This window comes from Fusarium proliferatum (genome assembly GCF_900067095.1).
Source record: "Fusarium proliferatum ET1 genome assembly, contig: FPRO_scaffold005, whole genome shotgun sequence".
NCBI lineage: Eukaryota > Fungi > Ascomycota > Sordariomycetes > Hypocreales > Nectriaceae > Fusarium > Fusarium proliferatum.
Window position 1 is genome coordinate 498,279 of NW_022194794.1, and position 15,439 is coordinate 513,717.

Here is a 15,439-nt window from a genome sequence, read left to right on the forward strand (position 1 = left end):
GTGATTGGCCTCTGTGGTAGTCAGTCATTTACCTTGCCCGATAGAGGATTGTTTTGTAGTCTTCACCCGACAGCCGAGCCCGATAATAATAATTCGAATCTGGATCCCTGTTGTGACGTTGCCGACAAGTGGATGACCTTTCGTCAACAACCGAGCCTTGACCGATACTGCATCAAAAGCGAGACCGACTTTCATTCACCGTTGTTCAACATACTTCTTTCATCAAGACTTTGTGCTATTGTTTGCCATGGGTATCTGCAGCTCCTCGTGCTGCGGAGGTATGCATGCTATTATCCGTCGCCGTATACATCTGACAGCAATAGGTCGAGCCCGCGATGGCTTGTATGAACCCGTCCTCGCCGATAGCGAACGAGAGGCTGTAGCCGATCTTCTCCAGTATCTCGAAAATGTACATACTCCTACATTTTGCTCGAATTGTTACTAATTTTGTGATAGCGCGGCGAGACCGACTTCTTCTCTGGCGAACCTCTGCGTGCTCTGAGCACCTTGGTCTTTTCGGAAAACATTGATCTTCAACGAAGTGCTAGTTTGACTTTTGCTGAGATTACTGAACGAGGTACGAAAGAGTCCCGATTTTCCGACTGGTCTAACAATGTAGATGTCCGAGAGGTTGACCGCGATACCCTTGAACCTATTCTATTCCTTCTCCAGAGTCCCGATATCGAAGTTCAGCGAGCTGCCAGTGCCGCACTCGGAAACCTGGCTGTTGACAGTACGTACATCGGATCCAACATTCGCAGTCGCTGACAATTGTAGCCGAGAACAAGGTTCTCATTGTGCAACTTGGTGGTCTAACACCTTTAATCCGCCAGATGATGTCCCCCAATGTCGAAGTTCAGTGCAATGCTGTGGGATGTATCACGAACTTGGCTACACATGAGGAGAATAAAGCAAAGATTGCTCGCTCCGGAGCTCTGGGTCCTCTGACAAGATTGGCCAAGTCTCGGGATATGCGGGTTCAGCGGAATGCTACTGGCGCTCTGCTGAACATGACACATTCTGGTATGTTTGTATATGGCAACGGCAACGGCAATGACATGCTGACAAGAGTAGATGAGAACCGACAACAACTGGTAAACGCTGGAGCGATTCCCGTGCTTGTTCAGCTTCTTTCCTCTCCCGATGTCGACGTTCAATACTACTGCACCACAGCTCTCAGCAATATCGCTGTCGACGCGAGCAACCGACGAAAGCTGGCTCAAAGCGAACCCAAATTGGTCCAATCTCTTGTCAACCTCATGGACTCGACTTCACCCAAGGTTCAATGCCAAGCTGCCCTAGCTCTCCGCAACCTCGCTTCCGACGAAAAGTATCAGCTCGATATCGTTCGTGCCAATGGACTTCACCCTCTTCTCCGACTCCTCCAATCTTCTTATCTACCGCTTATCCTTTCTGCTGTCGCCTGTATACGAAACATCTCTATCCATCCTCTTAACGAGTCACCAATTATCGAAACCAACTTCCTCAAGCCACTCGTCGACCTACTTGGATCTACCGACAATGAAGAGATTCAGTGCCATGCCATCTCGACGCTTCGAAATCTCGCCGCCAGTTCCGATCGAAACAAGGCTCTTGTCCTGGATGCCGGTGCCGTTCAAAAGTGCAAGCAATTGGTTCTTGATGTGCCCATCACTGTTCAGTCCGAGATGACCGCTGCTATTGCTGTTCTGGCCCTGAGCGATGATCTCAAGTCTCATCTCTTGAATCTTGGAGTCTGCGGTGTTCTCATTCCTCTCACCCATTCGCCAAGTATTGAAGTCCAAGGCAACAGTGCTGCTGCCCTAGGCAACCTCTCTTCTAAAGGTAAGTCAACCTCACCGCCATTCAAACACAAACTAACAAACGCAGTTGGTGACTACTCAATCTTTGTACAAAACTGGACCGAGCCCCAAGGTGGAATTCACGGATACCTCTGCCGATTCCTGCAGTCTGGTGATGCTACCTTCCAGCACATCGCCGTCTGGACCCTTCTCCAGCTCTTCGAGTCCGAGGACAAGACTCTCATTGGCCTCATTGGAAAGGCCGAGGACATCATCGAGCACATTCGAAGCATTGCAAATCGACAAATTGAAGCCGACAATGAATTCGAGGATGAGGATGAGGGTGAAGTTGTCAACCTAGCTCAACGTTGCCTGGAACTCCTGGGACAGAGCATGTCCAAGGCTCACATCGAGGGCTAACTATATTCGCGGACTATTCATCTCAAAAGCGGAAGCGTATGGGGTGTTGGGAGATATGGTGTTCGGCGTCATGTAACATTCTAAGAATGATGTTTGGTTTCAGGGGTGTCTCTTTATACGGATTGCATCGCCTGTCATGGGCTTTCAAGAATTGTTCTTACAACAATGGTGTTTGACGGTGTACGAGAGGGCCACGTGCTGCATTGAAGGACGGTATTCTTTCTCTTTGTTTGATGATTCATGTGGCAGATATCGCTAGATCACTTACTGGGCAGTTGATTTGGGGAGAGCAGATGTAATTAGACGAGAGGTGTGAGTTTCTATACCCAGATAAGAGATGATACATATTTACATTAGACTGCTCGTGATTAGTCTAGCTCTTCAACCTTTTGAAGTCCATTTTTCATCCATTGACGTTCGTTCCATGGTAATATTTTGGCTATTGTAGTACCAGAGATGAGAGCTAGTGGTAAGGGGCCAAAATGTCGTGAATCTCTTGATGCTGGGAGGTTGTCTCCTGAAATCCAGCAATGCCCTTCGGGGATCTGAAAAGTTAGTAGGGCTAGGGACGAGGATGGAATAAGTACCTGTATCATTAACTCTTCTCCTTGCTCTCCTGGTGTTCCGACAGAGACATAATCCCCTGGCATGCCTGTTACACGTTTCACTCCCCACTGGTTGTTGAAGATTGGGATGCGGTAAACGACCAGATCACCAACAGAAACACCGCGACCATAGCGACGCGTGTGATCACATAGAATCCAGTCACCATCGACTGTGAATGTTGGAAGCATTGACGGGCCTTGAGCTGGGCTGATGGTATAGCCGTACGTGATTCCAAGGTGCACAAGACAAGCGGCCTTGAGGAAGGATACTGTTGTCTGCACAGGACGGCGGGCGAAATGAAATGAAGCCATCGTGAGTGCCCTGACGGGCTGAGTTGAGTGTATTACAACAAATCCATCCAGACGGGAGCTTGGTGTTGAAAGGGCAAAGAGCACATGATTGGATAGAGTTGACAGGACCCCACAGTGACGTTTCTGCCAAAATCAACCGCCCACCGTGAAGACGATAGATCAGTCATAGCATTCAAGCCATTGTTGACTGCCTACACTCCTTTACGGCGCGACAGACACTCCTTTAGGGCGCCTCGAGAATGAACAGCTTTACATGCCTTCAAAGCTCCCGTCGAGCCCTCTACAGGGTCTTCGTTCAGCATGAGGGTCTCCTCACACGACAGTTCCAACCTCCGCGAGCCCTACCTATACAGAACCGCTTCTTCTCCGCATCGCAAGTGAAAGCGCGGAATAAAAAATCGAAGAAACGCGAAGATGAAAATGAGGTAGATCTGTTTGCTGATGAGGGCCAAGACCGAGGTTTCGATCGACGATACACTACCCAGGAGGAGTTTGAAAAGTCTGGTCGCGATCGCCTCCCCCAAGATTTCGAGATCACGGACCCAAAGATCATGGTTCTCGATAATGGTGTATTCGATGGACCTCTTCTCACGAAAAACGTGATGAGCCGACTGCCTGAGACAGATTCACTTCGCATGGTGACACCCTACATCCCAGGTGATCCAAAGAAGGACAAGCCAACCCAGTATGCTATCTGCAAGATTGTCAACAAGAAGGAAGAATACGAGCGTCAGCGTGAATTAGCCCAACGCCGGCGTTTGTCCAAGCAGACCACACCCAAGCTTAAGGAAGTCGAGATGAGCTGGGCCATCAGCGAGCATGACCTTGGGGTCAAGACACAGCAGCTGGTTGGGTTCCTCAGCAAGGGTATGAAGGTGGAGCTCATTCTGGGGTTCAAGAAGAGGGGGCAGAAGAAACGGACGTCTGAGGATACCACAGAGGAAGTCTACACCAAGGTGAACAAGCTGATTGAGCAACTAGGCTCGAGAGAGTACAAGCCAAGAGATGGAGAGGTTGGGAAGACGATGAGGATTTACCTCGAGGGAATCACAAAACAGGCCCGTGAGACACTACAGGTGAAAGAAGAATCACCAGAGGTCGACGCTCAAAAGGATGCGTAAATGTTTGATATAACATCATATTCTGGGTATCTGCCAGTCAAGTCTATAGCCGAATAAAGAAAGTCATCAGTCCGGTTGTCGTATCCCGGATATTGAGCCCATTTTAGACACCAAACTCCAAGTCCAGACCCAAGAACTAAAGGATCTCATCGCCATCCTCGTCAGCGGGTAGAGGTACCGCCGCGGGAGCGGTGACCTCTGCAGACAAGGTCTCGTCCGCAACATCCATATCCTCATCCATATCGACTCGACGGCCCTTCACCTCGGCATCACTCTCCGCGCTCTCCGCACCCTCAGCCTCCTCAGCAGCCCTGTTAATCTCATCCCAATTCTTACTTCTCTGCTGAATATTCCTCCCCCGGCCCTTACTCTTCTCAACCTTATTCTTGGTACGCTCCACAACAGCAGCAGCCATCTCGAGGCCCTTCTCATGACGTTTCCTAGCCTTGGCGGACATCTTCTCTTTGCGACCGCGCTTGGCCTTCTTGGTGATACCGGCTGAGTGGTGCGCTGCTAGGACGGAGGGCCGCTGGGTAGCATCGCGGGGAGGCTTGACTTCTTTTAGGGACTTGTCGGTGTCGATGTCGATGTCTGTTGCGCGACGAGCGGCGCGGGAGTGGATTGAGGGTGCTGAACATGTTAGATTGGAGTGCAGGGGGGAACAGAGGACGTACCCTTCTTTTTCGCCATTTTGTTGGTGTTTGAGTGTGATGTTGAATCTGCAACTTCGGCTTGGTGGGGGATGGAAATTTTGATACCCCACAAAGATAAGCTCACCGAGACTCACCGAGCTCACCTCCCGGGGAGCTTAGGTAGACAGTCATGTTGGAAAAGCGTTGATGGCACTTATGTCAAACATGCTGCCTGTGTAAATTTGAGAACATGTTGAGGTAACTAGACTGCTTGGATGAGGAGTATTTATGGGAAATTGTGATTAAGCCATAGAATAAGTCGGGCTGCCGGGATGAGTACGTGCTCTTGCACTTGTACCCCATGAATGTCTCAACTTCCCTCGTGCACCAGCATCATCTCATTTCATCAATCTTTTACCTACAGCCGAACCTACAAGAACTCAAACTTGATTTACGCGTTCCAATTCTTCAAAAAGACCCGTGGCCGTGAATATGCAAGTGTCTGTCTAGCGTTCGTTACTTGTCAACGTCCCGCCGTCTCCAGCAGACGCATTAGCAATGCTTCCCTTCACGACCTGCTTCGTTGCAGGACTGCAATATCTGATACACCCTCTGAAGCTTGTATGTTGGTGATTGAAAGCCATGCGCATCCTAACGCGTCTAGGGAACCATTCAAGAAACCATCAACCCCGATGCTCTGATTCCAATCACGCTCCTCTCAACTGAGGAAATCTTTGGCGATCTCGAAGGAATTCTACAGCTCTTTGACTCAATTGATGATGTGTTTGTTCCAGACTTTGGTTCCATTCTTGTCGAAAAGAGTGGCGACAACAACAGTCAGGTTCGAGTCGATACGCGACAGATCTATCATATGGACCAGATCAGGGCTCTAGATGGCTTTTCTGAGTTACCGTCTGGCCCCTACTTTCTCTACGGTCCAAACCTTTACCAAGCCTGGCGACTGTACGATGATGAATTTGGAGCTTTCACTTCCGGTGTGATACCTGATGATCTGAACCAACCTGACGAGTATGTTGTGTCTCCAGTGCAAGTCGTAGCTGACCATACAGATTCCAACCCCTGACCTCTTCGTCCGTTTATGGTGACTCAGTTGCAGTTCCTGTGCCATCAAGACTTTACCATCCTCAAGCTTCTGCCAAGAAACCTTTGTCTGGTATCCGTGTTTCTGTAAGCGACACAATATCGTTGAAAGGAACCTATACAACCTTTTCCAGTCGGGCATGGAAATCTCTCTACAGAAATGCCTCGAGTTCTACAGCTAAATATGCACAAAGTCTCATGGACCAAGGAGCCGTAATCGTTGGAAAAACAAAGACATCGCATCTTGGGACAGGTGCAGAATGGGTTGATCAACAAGCTCCTTGGAGTGCAAGAGGTGATGGGTATCAAAGCACCAAGGGTGGTTCAGTTGGTGCTGCTGCTGCCTCGGTTGGATACCCATGGATTGACTACAGCATTGGCGTTGACGGTAAGTTGGGTCATCGCGAGAAGCCGTCACTGACCGCATACAGATGGTAGAGTGATGTCCGAGGGCGGCATATACTCCTTGAGTCAGCCTGAAAATCTATCAACCGACATAGCTACGGCATCGAAGTGAGAAATGTGATCTACCGCTGAACTTCACTGACCACCCTAGGTTCGACAAAACTCGAATCTTTAGTCGAAGCCTCAAGGGACTCCTCGATTTCACCGCAAATCCGAAGACCGGGACTTCTGAAGCTTCTTCGCCCAGGATAATCGTACCAGACGACTTTTTATCACCCGAAAAGTCACAGAAAACAGCCATAGCGACTTTCGTGTCAATTTTACAAGATCTGTTGGACACGAAAGCCGAGTATATCAATGTTGGCAAGATTTGGGAAGAAAGTCCTCCATCTGAAGCTTCTCGAGAAGGAATGCAAGCATACATGGAAAAGGTTAGTCAACTTCATCAAAAAGACGTCACTGACAATTCAGGCACCTTTCCGGTCATGGTGTTATGATTACTACCATTCCTTTGACACTTTCCGAGATGAATATAAGCATAAGTTTGACAAAAAGCCGTTTATCGAGGCTACGCCGCAATTCTTCTGGTAAGACTATACGTTGCGCAGTTGTTGAACCAGCTGACCTCCCAGGAACGAATGCAAGTCGGTGACAGAGGAGGAAAACCGTCAAGATACAGAACGTGTCGGTGTATACCGGAAATGGTTCTTTGAGAACATTATGCACAATTCTACCCCCAATGCCAAGGGAGACGCAGTCGTGATCCTTCCATGTGGGAATACTCAAGTTGAACATCGGAACGATCCTGTGGCGTATGTACATTTCCCTGCATTGATACCTGGCTGACAGCATATTAGTCCGCCAACCATTTACAAAGGCATCGACTCTACAACACTGGCACCAATATTGGGGGCTTCTGTATTATCGTTTCCATGTAAGTTGAGTGTGTTGGCTTTCAGTAGCTACTAACACAGCCAGTCACCCAAGTACCCTACGAGTCTGACATTTCTGGAGAGACAGAGTACCAGCCAGTCTGCATCTCGGTTCTCGTCAATGGAAATGAAAATTCGACCATCCAATTGATCAAAAAGGCTCTCGAGACAGGGCATATTCCCACCAAAGTCGACGTTGGACGGTTCACGTTTCCAGTCAAGAAGTCGGATCATGTCAGCAATCAGGTACAAGCTCCCTTGTCGGGTCAGAATATATCGGACGAGCTGTAGACCAGAGAAGTGCCCCCCAAAGTCATGCCATGCTGTACTTCCACCACCACTCTGACCTGAATGCAAGGCTGTCGGTAAGAGATCTCCCCACATGAAAACATGCAATAAATTCCCCACGATGCTCGGTGGATACGAGATTGGGGCCCCGGATGATATACCGGTATTTGTGTATCCCGGTACCGGCTTATGCAGGCTCCCATTTGGACATGTACTGTACCTCCTATGAAGCAAATTGGATACATTCACCTCTACTCGATTCTTGTTAGTGATTTGGTGCAAACAACTCCACATCGAAACATAAACCGGGGCTCATCCGGCTCGGAACCGTCATTTGACAAGGGTCGTCGTCAAGCTCACGGGCCGGAGACAGGGGTATCACTGCCGTGGGGGCTGTCGAACCAGACAAGGCGAGTGGAGGTGAGCGTGCGGCTGAGTGTTATCGATCGCTCCACTTACTGAGACACATTGATCTGATCAGGCACACATATCTGACTACCTAACATTTTGGGCAATCTAGTGTACTCTCTCTCATTCTTTGTTTTTGTAAGACCGTCGACCATCAAAATGGCGGAACCAACCAATACACCGGTGCCAGCTTCTACACCGCGAGCTACATCTCCTGCTCCTCAACTCCCCTTCATTTCTCAAGGATCTCTTTCAATACGGTCATCCATGACATCCTCAAAACCGCGGGTTCTTCATATCGGAGACCCTATCATATACAATCCTGACACATATCTCCGCTTCAGCATTCAGTGTGAGGTCATCAGACCGCCAATTGAAGAGCGACAGCGACCAGAGTTCATCAAGGCCCTCAAGGAAAAGAGATGGGGCGATTTTGATGCCATATTTCGTCCATTTTGGGGAACTGGAGGCGAAATGGGGAAATGGGACCAAGAGTTGATCAGTCTGCTGCCACAGAGTGTCAAGGTATTTGCGAGTGCAGGTGCTGGCTTTGACTGGGCTGATACGAAACTGCTGGGAGAACGAGGTAAGTTGACACACTGCCTGCAGGCATTTGCTAACTGACAAGGAATCATCTACTGCAATTCTGGTCTGGCAGCTGCTGAAGCTGTAGCTGACTTTGCCATCGTTGGGATCATTTCAACATTCCGGGTCCTCCCATGGTGTATCTCATCCGCCATGTCCGGCAATGAGGAGGCATTCAAGGAGAATCATCGCGACGCTACAATGCAGTCGTACAATCTTCGCGATCAGGCTCTAGGAATCATTGGGTTTGGGAACATTGGCCAGCAGATTGCTGCTCGTGCCCGACATGGCTTTGGGATGGACATTCATTATTATGATGTGCTTCCCAAGCCTGCTGCTGTCGTTGCTCCTGTACGAGCTACTCACCACGAGACGCTTGAGAGTCTACTTGGTCGATGCGACTGTGTTGTTCTTTGCACACCAGCTGGACAAGGCACTCTGATCGACTCAAAGACTCTGCCACACTTCAAACGTGGATCGCGGTTTGTCAACATTGCACGGGGAAGTCTTGTTAACGAAGATGCACTGGTCGCAGCCCTTCGAGATGGTACACTGTCAAGCGCGGCTCTCGATGTGCACGCAAACGAGCCAAAGATACACCCTGAACTGTTGGAGCTTGCCAAACAGGGCCGTGTGTTGGTGACATGCCATAATGCGGGCGGAACAGTCGACACCCACAAGGGTTTTGAAGAGCTGAGCATGAGAAACATCATGGCTGTTCTCAGCGGTGGAGATGCCATTACCCCTGTGAATCTAGAGTTTCTCAAGAAGTAGCAGATACAGGTGCGATAGAGGATAGAAGCAGGTAGCATAGAATCATGATAACGAATGCGTTGACCAATACATATACCAACTCCGGCTTAACAATACCCAACGCTAATTTACAGATACACTTACTCCTTGGGCTTCTTCCTAATCAGACCAGTGGAAAGTACATTTACAACCTTGGACTCTTCTTTTGACTTCTTCTTGACGAGGCCATCTGCAAGGACATTAACCTTGTTTTGAGACTCATCAACAGTCGAGTCAGTTCGTTTTCTCTTGACAAGACCCGTGAGGTTGTTCACGCCATTCTCGCGGTCGTGTGCCGTTTGAGTTGGCGTCTCACGTGCACCAGATACAACAACGCCCCAGTTGCCCCCGCCTCCGCCTTCACTCAGCCAGCGGCGTGTACTACCAACCGCTTTGTTGAGGGTGGCAAAGTCGAGGTGTAGCAGTAAATCTACAATACGCTTGTAGGTTGCCTCGTCGACAATCTTCTCACCGCGTCCTTCGGGTGTCCAGGCATAATATGCCGTGTTTGCGGGACGATCAAGCAGATAATTGTGTTTGGCCCGTTTGATCTGGGGCTTTCGAGGGATGATGGGACCTGTGAGCTTTTTCTTCTGCTTCTTCTTCTTCTTTGTCTTGGTGTCTGGCTGATTCTTGCTAGGAAAGAGTTTTCGGGGTGTTGTGGTTGGTGTGATCTGAGTGATCCGCTGAGCCTTTGGTGTTGACGGTGGATTTGTCGATGGAAAAGACTCGTTTGCTGTTGGCTCTGGTTCCTCGTCGTCAAATACCAACCAGATAAATCCTGTCATTCGACCACTGGAGCATTCTTGACGAAAAGCCATCATCTCCCAAAACATGTCGAGCGTCTTGACACTCTTCCAGCTACCCTGCGTCTTCATTGCTTGCGAACTTGCAGCCTCCTCATCAAGCTCATCTCGAAATCGTGATTTGGGATCGTCAGGGAAGTGTGGGATCAGGCATCGCGGGGGTACCCAGTCAAATTCCCGATAATAATGTGATATTCGTTCAAGTGGGTGCGTAAACCCCCAAGCAGCGTCTGTTCTTCGAGGTGTCATTGCTCGAATCTCGTTTGGTTCCAAACCCGGCACGACGATGTATCCCTTTGAACTCTTCCATGGTGCTTCTACCGATTTTGGTGCCGGTCCGAGAAGAGGATCGAGCACGCGACACCACCATTTGATAAGACCGCGGTCATCGAGGACATGTTTCCCCTTATTGTCGACACTTCCAGGGAATAGATATTGATCTTGCGCGCGGGCGAATAAATTGACGATGAATTGTATATCCTTTCTTTTCCTCTTCTCGACGAGGAATCCAACAAACGTGGCGCATATCTCACGAATAGGACTCGGTGTTCCCTTGGGAAGATTGAGAAGCGTCAGATAGCCCGTCGAATCAGCCTTTGCCACGAACAAAGTAGTCGACCGAGCAGTCGTATAGATAAAGACTTCGAGACCCAACACTAAAACCTGCTTGCCGTCTGCATCGATTGAAACGGCGAGGAAATGGTTTTCGCAGTACGTCCGCTCGGGCCGTTCGTTTGGTGGTGGAGAGTAGAGAGGGTCGGTCTTTGTAGGGGGTGTTGAAATGTGAAGGATCGTAAAGTCGTGGCCTTTTGGGAGGACAGAGGCCAGACGTGATTTCAGGCCGTTGTCTGTCATGATGGTTGCTGATGGAAGTTGAAGCTGGGATTGATTGTTTGGTATAAGTTGGGGTGGTCGCTAGGGCAGCGGTGGGGCGTTGATCTACAGGGGGTTGAACAGGGGTCCAGTGGAGTCTGTGATACCTGCCAGGTCCCGATTGTTATCCATGGATCTGGGATTATTCAGCCTAGGGACCTCCATCCTAAACGACAAGAGTTAGGATACCTTATATCAAGGTCTGATGCTCTCCTGTTCCCTGAGATCAGCTTAGACCTGTCTTGCAAGGACTTTAAAGTGATTGTCTTAACTACAGAAACTGTCATTATTCGTTCATCAACCGGCCTAAACGCTCGCACTCAAATCTTGCACCAACTCTGAAGGCTTCGGATGATCACTCCTCCAACTGCCAACAGCCATAGCAACATATAGAAGATTCCATCTCGGACCATCAGGAAAACAGACAAATTCAGCAATCATCATCTCAACCAAAGGCTTATACTTCGTCAGAACCTCCTCCGACCCTCTCCCCTCCACGAGAGCCTGCAACTCATCAATCTCAGCTGGTTCCAGATACTTGCGCAAATGGTTCTCAACTTCCCCTGGAGTCTTCCACCATTCGGGTCCCTGTCCTTTCTCGACTAGTTCCTGTTCCATTTTCCGTCGTAGATCGGGGAGCACTGACTTCCATACCATTTCGGTTCCTGCGCGTGGAAGATCGATGAAGCCTTTGTGCTTGTACTCTAGTCGAGCCAAAGCGAGTGAAAGCAGGAATCTTCGGTCGTTCAGGTGCTTTGAGTGGTTGAACAATCGATCCATGGGGTTTTGGGCTGGGGGTCCAGGTTTACCAATCATGTTGAGCTTGTATGTCTCCCATAGTGACACCGTATTTCTTGTGCAGGCCCAGTACAGCGTTCCTGCGAATGTGTAGAGCCCATCACCGAGATATTTGCCTGCATCTGATGGCGCTTCAAATATACGTGCCAATCTGTCCGTGTTAGTCCAGAGTTGCTGCTCCAGACTTAGACGAGGAGGCGCGGTGTTTTGTCCAAGTGACTGAGCATGAATCATGATATCCGACGACAACAGCCCTGAAAGATATGATAACCTCTCAGCTGAGATTGGATCTGTGTCTATTGAACCAGAAGTTGTCAAGGCTCGGCTTTCGCTCTCTTCTCCAAGAGTTTCTCTCGCTTCAGCCAACGCCGCCTCGAGTTCCTGGTCCTTTCCGCCACGCTTCAGCGCGACCTTCTCAACTCTTTTCAGAGCATTTCTCAACCTCTGGTTTTCATCTTTCAGAGTGTTGAACTTTGAGGCATGTCTTTTGCGATACTCGCGCTGTGCAACTCTGCTGCGCTCCCGCTTTGGCTGTCCATGCATGTTAGGTGGTGTTTTGTAACAAAAGTTTCTGCTTGGTAATTGTGAGATCCACATACATCAGAAGTATCTCCATTGCCCGGAGGCGACATTTCAATGGCATGGGGAGTGCGATGACGATGCTGGAGGAATAACGTTGCTGACTTACCAAGAGAGGATTGATAACGTTATGAGGCGTTATGGTGGCTGGTGGGGTAGTCATGTAGCAAGGGTGAGGCGTCAGCGCATGAATAATGTGTAACGCAACTCAACGTTGAACTCACGATGCTCAGCGAAGGATTCACGAGGATGAGAATAATTAAAATATGTATATAGAGTAGAATAAAGTAGGGTATGAGCAGTACAATCGCTCTCATTCAATCTCAATTCATTCCCTATTCATTCGCACATCTCATCCTCAATAAGCGTCACAAAATGGCATCTCCAGTCAAGACCCTCCACAAGACTTCATATCCGTCCATCTCTTCTCTTCGTCCCGAGCTCTCCACCAAAGGAAAGAATGCTGTAATCACAGGCGGTGGCTCTGGTATTGGGGCCAGCATTGCCAGGTCATTTGCCAAATCAGGCATCACCAACCTGGCTCTTCTTGGCCGAACAGAAAAGACACTCCTCGAAAACAAAGCCTACATCGAGGGAAAATACCCCGAAACTAGAGTCTGGACTTATACAGTCAACATTGTCGACGCTGACTCTACACGGTCTGTCCTCGAAGCTTACACCACTGCAATCAGTGGAAAGATCGACATTCTCATCGCAAACGCTGGATACATGCCCAAGACCGAGCATGTGACCGTGGCAGATCCTGTCGATTGGTGGCTCACCTTTGAGATCAACATCAAAGGAAACTTTAACCTCTTGCGTGCCTTCGACCCCCTCGCCACTCCCGGAGCCACAGTCATTCACGTATCCACCAGCGCAATGTACACAGAGTTCATGCCCGGGTTCTCAGCCTATCGCGGTTCAAAGCTTGGAGCTTACAAAGTGTTTGAATGGTACGCCAATGAGAACCGCGACAAGGTCGTTATACAGTTTCACCCCGGGCTCATCATGGACACGGCCATCACTCGACCTCTCGTGGATGTCGTCAAGGAATATGGACTTGTTCCGGAGGATGTGTCACTTCCGAGCGACTTTGCTGTTTGGGCTGCGAGCGATGAGGCCAAGTTTCTGAGTGGGAGGTTCGTGGAGTGTATGTGGGATGTCGAGGAGCTCAAGGCGGCGAAGGATAAGATTAAGGAGTCATGGGAAAAGTTTACTGTTGGGTTGGTGGACTAAAACCTGCGATATGTCAACCTGCGCTTCTTAGTTTCACGAGAGCGGGACGAGATATCTTAGATACAAGGTTTCTATTTTAAATTTAGCTCTGAAGAAAATAAGCTCAAGGCACCGGGTCGCCAGATGAGGTAGAGAAGTTCAGGTAGGGACGTATTTCTATCGCTGCTTTTCCGTCTTTTTCACTCATCAATTCAAACAATCTTCATCTACCAGTGACCAAGAGCTCTCAACATCAACAAAATAACGAAAAATAATATTTCCAATATATATTGTCTACTGTGTCAAAGAACCATGGCTCCTGTACAAGACGACGCCACAGGCCACTCAACGACCATGCAAACACACCCTCTATTGATCACCATGGACAAGAGTTCTTATGTCAGAAGGTCTCCGGAAGATGACCCCAGGGATCTATATGGATTGTTCCGCGAACTCTCATTGGAGAGAACCATTGATCCAGACAAGATGCAACGACACATCTTGGACAGCATCTATCGCCTTGTCCATGGCTCCAACAACATGGAAGACGTCAGTTTCAGCTTCAACACCACAGTCGAGCTTTGCCGCACCATTTTCGAAGGCCCCATCAGTGATCCATTAGACCTCCTAGTTCTCGACGTGGAAATCTATCGAGAGTTGGCACAGCATGTCAAGGCAGCTCAATATCTCATTTGGCAAACCACCAAGAGCGATCTGTCCGAGGATATCATCAAGGAAGCACATCGCATCTTGACAAATGAGTTCAATCAGACTGAAGGCACATATAATACCGAGTACAGCGGCAAATACCGCACATCTCCTCTGCAAGCAACATCCCGTCCCTACATGGACCCCAACAGTATTCCCGCTGCGATGGACAAGATGATGGCCAGCTACCGAGATGATATCCGGGCTGCTGGGATAAAAGGAGAAGTTGATCCTGTGGCGCTTGCAGCAAAGTATAGTCACATTTTCTTCAGTATTCACCCATTTCATACCGCCAACGGCCAAATGAGTCGCCTCATACTCAACGCCATACTCTTCAAGTGGGCAGGATGTCTCGCTCCTTTTGGTCAGGATGAGGAGGAGTGTGCAGAGTATCTTTCCATTGTTATTGAAGCGATGGATCTGGAAACCTGTGATTCTGAGAGTTGTCATGGAGTGGCCGATGGCTGTAGAACGAAGCTTTATAAAAAGCTGGCTTCCTATATTTTGAAGCATGCGGCGGCGGGTATGTTGCCGGTTTGCGAGCCTCTGCAATTGGATGGGTGATGCCATCTATTGTCAGTCCTTTTTGTGTATGGGATACCTTTTCTAAATTCGAGAAGATTTAGGACGATTTAGATTGAATGGTTTCCAGAAAAGGGGTCATGGATGTGACTTGGCATGAGTATCAACAAACACATCCCTCCAGTCTCAACCATCACCATTAACAGTTCCAGACCCCTTGAGTTCCAGACACTATCAGAGCTCGCAGACTCACATATCAGACGCCATCGCGCCTTACTTTCCAGCCAATCCACCACTCTGCCCGTGACACTGCCAACAACTGCCAACCACTACGCCAACACTCTAACCACCACGCTTCAACCACCCCCCGCCATAGCTTTATCTGTCAGAGACGCTGAACCCCTATCACCAGAAGTGGCGGCAGCTCGCTTTGGCCTAACGGTTTAACAAAGCGTGTACGACCGATCTCTCGCCGCTTTCCGGGACAGTTCGTGGGATCGAATCCGGTCTCCTTACTGCCTGGAACGCTTGAGTTGCAGGATGGGAACACCAGCAA

At 49.1% G+C, this 15,439-nt stretch overlaps 10 protein-coding genes across 10 annotated transcripts; 6 read left to right on the top strand and 4 right to left on the bottom strand.

Annotated features, from left to right (window-relative positions):
• Window positions 1–247: 247 nt before the first annotated feature.
• FPRO_10408 (Vacuolar protein 8) lies at window positions 248–2,201 on the top strand (the record flags this gene model as incomplete). Its single annotated transcript, XM_031231369.1, has 7 exons — window positions 248–278; window positions 324–409; window positions 457–577; window positions 620–733; window positions 778–1,023; window positions 1,075–1,824; window positions 1,870–2,201. The coding sequence occupies 7 exons, from the start codon at window positions 248–250 to the stop codon at window positions 2,199–2,201; spliced, it is 1,680 nt and encodes a 559-aa protein (XP_031081413.1).
• A 368-nt stretch (window positions 2,202–2,569) lies between these two features.
• On the bottom strand, window positions 2,570–3,118 carry FPRO_10409 (uncharacterized protein; the record flags this gene model as incomplete). Its single annotated transcript, XM_031231370.1, has 2 exons — window positions 2,570–2,746; window positions 2,789–3,118. The coding sequence occupies 2 exons, from the start codon at window positions 3,116–3,118 to the stop codon at window positions 2,570–2,572; spliced, it is 507 nt and encodes a 168-aa protein (XP_031081414.1).
• A 239-nt stretch (window positions 3,119–3,357) lies between these two features.
• FPRO_10410 (uncharacterized protein) lies at window positions 3,358–4,239 on the top strand (the record flags this gene model as incomplete). The annotated part of the gene is made up of 1 exon (XM_031231371.1): window positions 3,358–4,239. One exon carries the CDS (start codon window positions 3,358–3,360, stop codon window positions 4,237–4,239), a length of 882 nt encoding a protein of 293 aa, XP_031081415.1.
• Window positions 4,240–4,375: 136 nt separating this feature from the next.
• FPRO_10411 (uncharacterized protein) lies at window positions 4,376–4,929 on the bottom strand (the record flags this gene model as incomplete). Its single annotated transcript, XM_031231374.1, has 2 exons — window positions 4,376–4,869; window positions 4,914–4,929. The coding sequence occupies 2 exons, from the start codon at window positions 4,927–4,929 to the stop codon at window positions 4,376–4,378; spliced, it is 510 nt and encodes a 169-aa protein (XP_031081416.1).
• Window positions 4,930–5,429: 500 nt separating this feature from the next.
• FPRO_10412 (uncharacterized protein) lies at window positions 5,430–7,600 on the top strand (the record flags this gene model as incomplete). Its single annotated transcript, XM_031231375.1, has 9 exons — window positions 5,430–5,492; window positions 5,536–5,900; window positions 5,942–6,360; window positions 6,404–6,485; window positions 6,529–6,808; window positions 6,849–6,964; window positions 7,010–7,189; window positions 7,235–7,311; window positions 7,356–7,600. The coding sequence occupies 9 exons, from the start codon at window positions 5,430–5,432 to the stop codon at window positions 7,598–7,600; spliced, it is 1,827 nt and encodes a 608-aa protein (XP_031081417.1).
• A 564-nt stretch (window positions 7,601–8,164) lies between these two features.
• Window positions 8,165–9,364, top strand: FPRO_10413 (uncharacterized protein; the record flags this gene model as incomplete). Its single annotated transcript, XM_031231376.1, has 2 exons — window positions 8,165–8,591; window positions 8,634–9,364. 2 exons carry the CDS (start codon window positions 8,165–8,167, stop codon window positions 9,362–9,364), a joined length of 1,158 nt encoding a protein of 385 aa, XP_031081418.1.
• A 119-nt stretch (window positions 9,365–9,483) lies between these two features.
• FPRO_10414 (related to RTT109-regulator of Ty1 transposition) lies at window positions 9,484–11,043 on the bottom strand (the record flags this gene model as incomplete). The annotated part of the gene is made up of 1 exon (XM_031231377.1): window positions 9,484–11,043. The coding sequence occupies one exon, from the start codon at window positions 11,041–11,043 to the stop codon at window positions 9,484–9,486; it is 1,560 nt and encodes a 519-aa protein (XP_031081419.1).
• Window positions 11,044–11,367: 324 nt separating this feature from the next.
• On the bottom strand, window positions 11,368–12,491 carry FPRO_10415 (uncharacterized protein; the record flags this gene model as incomplete). The annotated part of the gene is made up of 2 exons (XM_031231378.1): window positions 11,368–12,390; window positions 12,459–12,491. The coding sequence occupies 2 exons, from the start codon at window positions 12,489–12,491 to the stop codon at window positions 11,368–11,370; spliced, it is 1,056 nt and encodes a 351-aa protein (XP_031081420.1).
• Window positions 12,492–12,813: 322 nt separating this feature from the next.
• FPRO_10416 (uncharacterized protein) lies at window positions 12,814–13,674 on the top strand (the record flags this gene model as incomplete). Its single annotated transcript, XM_031231379.1, has 1 exon — window positions 12,814–13,674. One exon carries the CDS (start codon window positions 12,814–12,816, stop codon window positions 13,672–13,674), a length of 861 nt encoding a protein of 286 aa, XP_031081421.1.
• A 291-nt stretch (window positions 13,675–13,965) lies between these two features.
• FPRO_10417 (uncharacterized protein) lies at window positions 13,966–14,925 on the top strand (the record flags this gene model as incomplete). The annotated part of the gene is made up of 1 exon (XM_031231380.1): window positions 13,966–14,925. The coding sequence occupies one exon, from the start codon at window positions 13,966–13,968 to the stop codon at window positions 14,923–14,925; it is 960 nt and encodes a 319-aa protein (XP_031081422.1).
• Window positions 14,926–15,439: the final 514 nt, after the last annotated feature.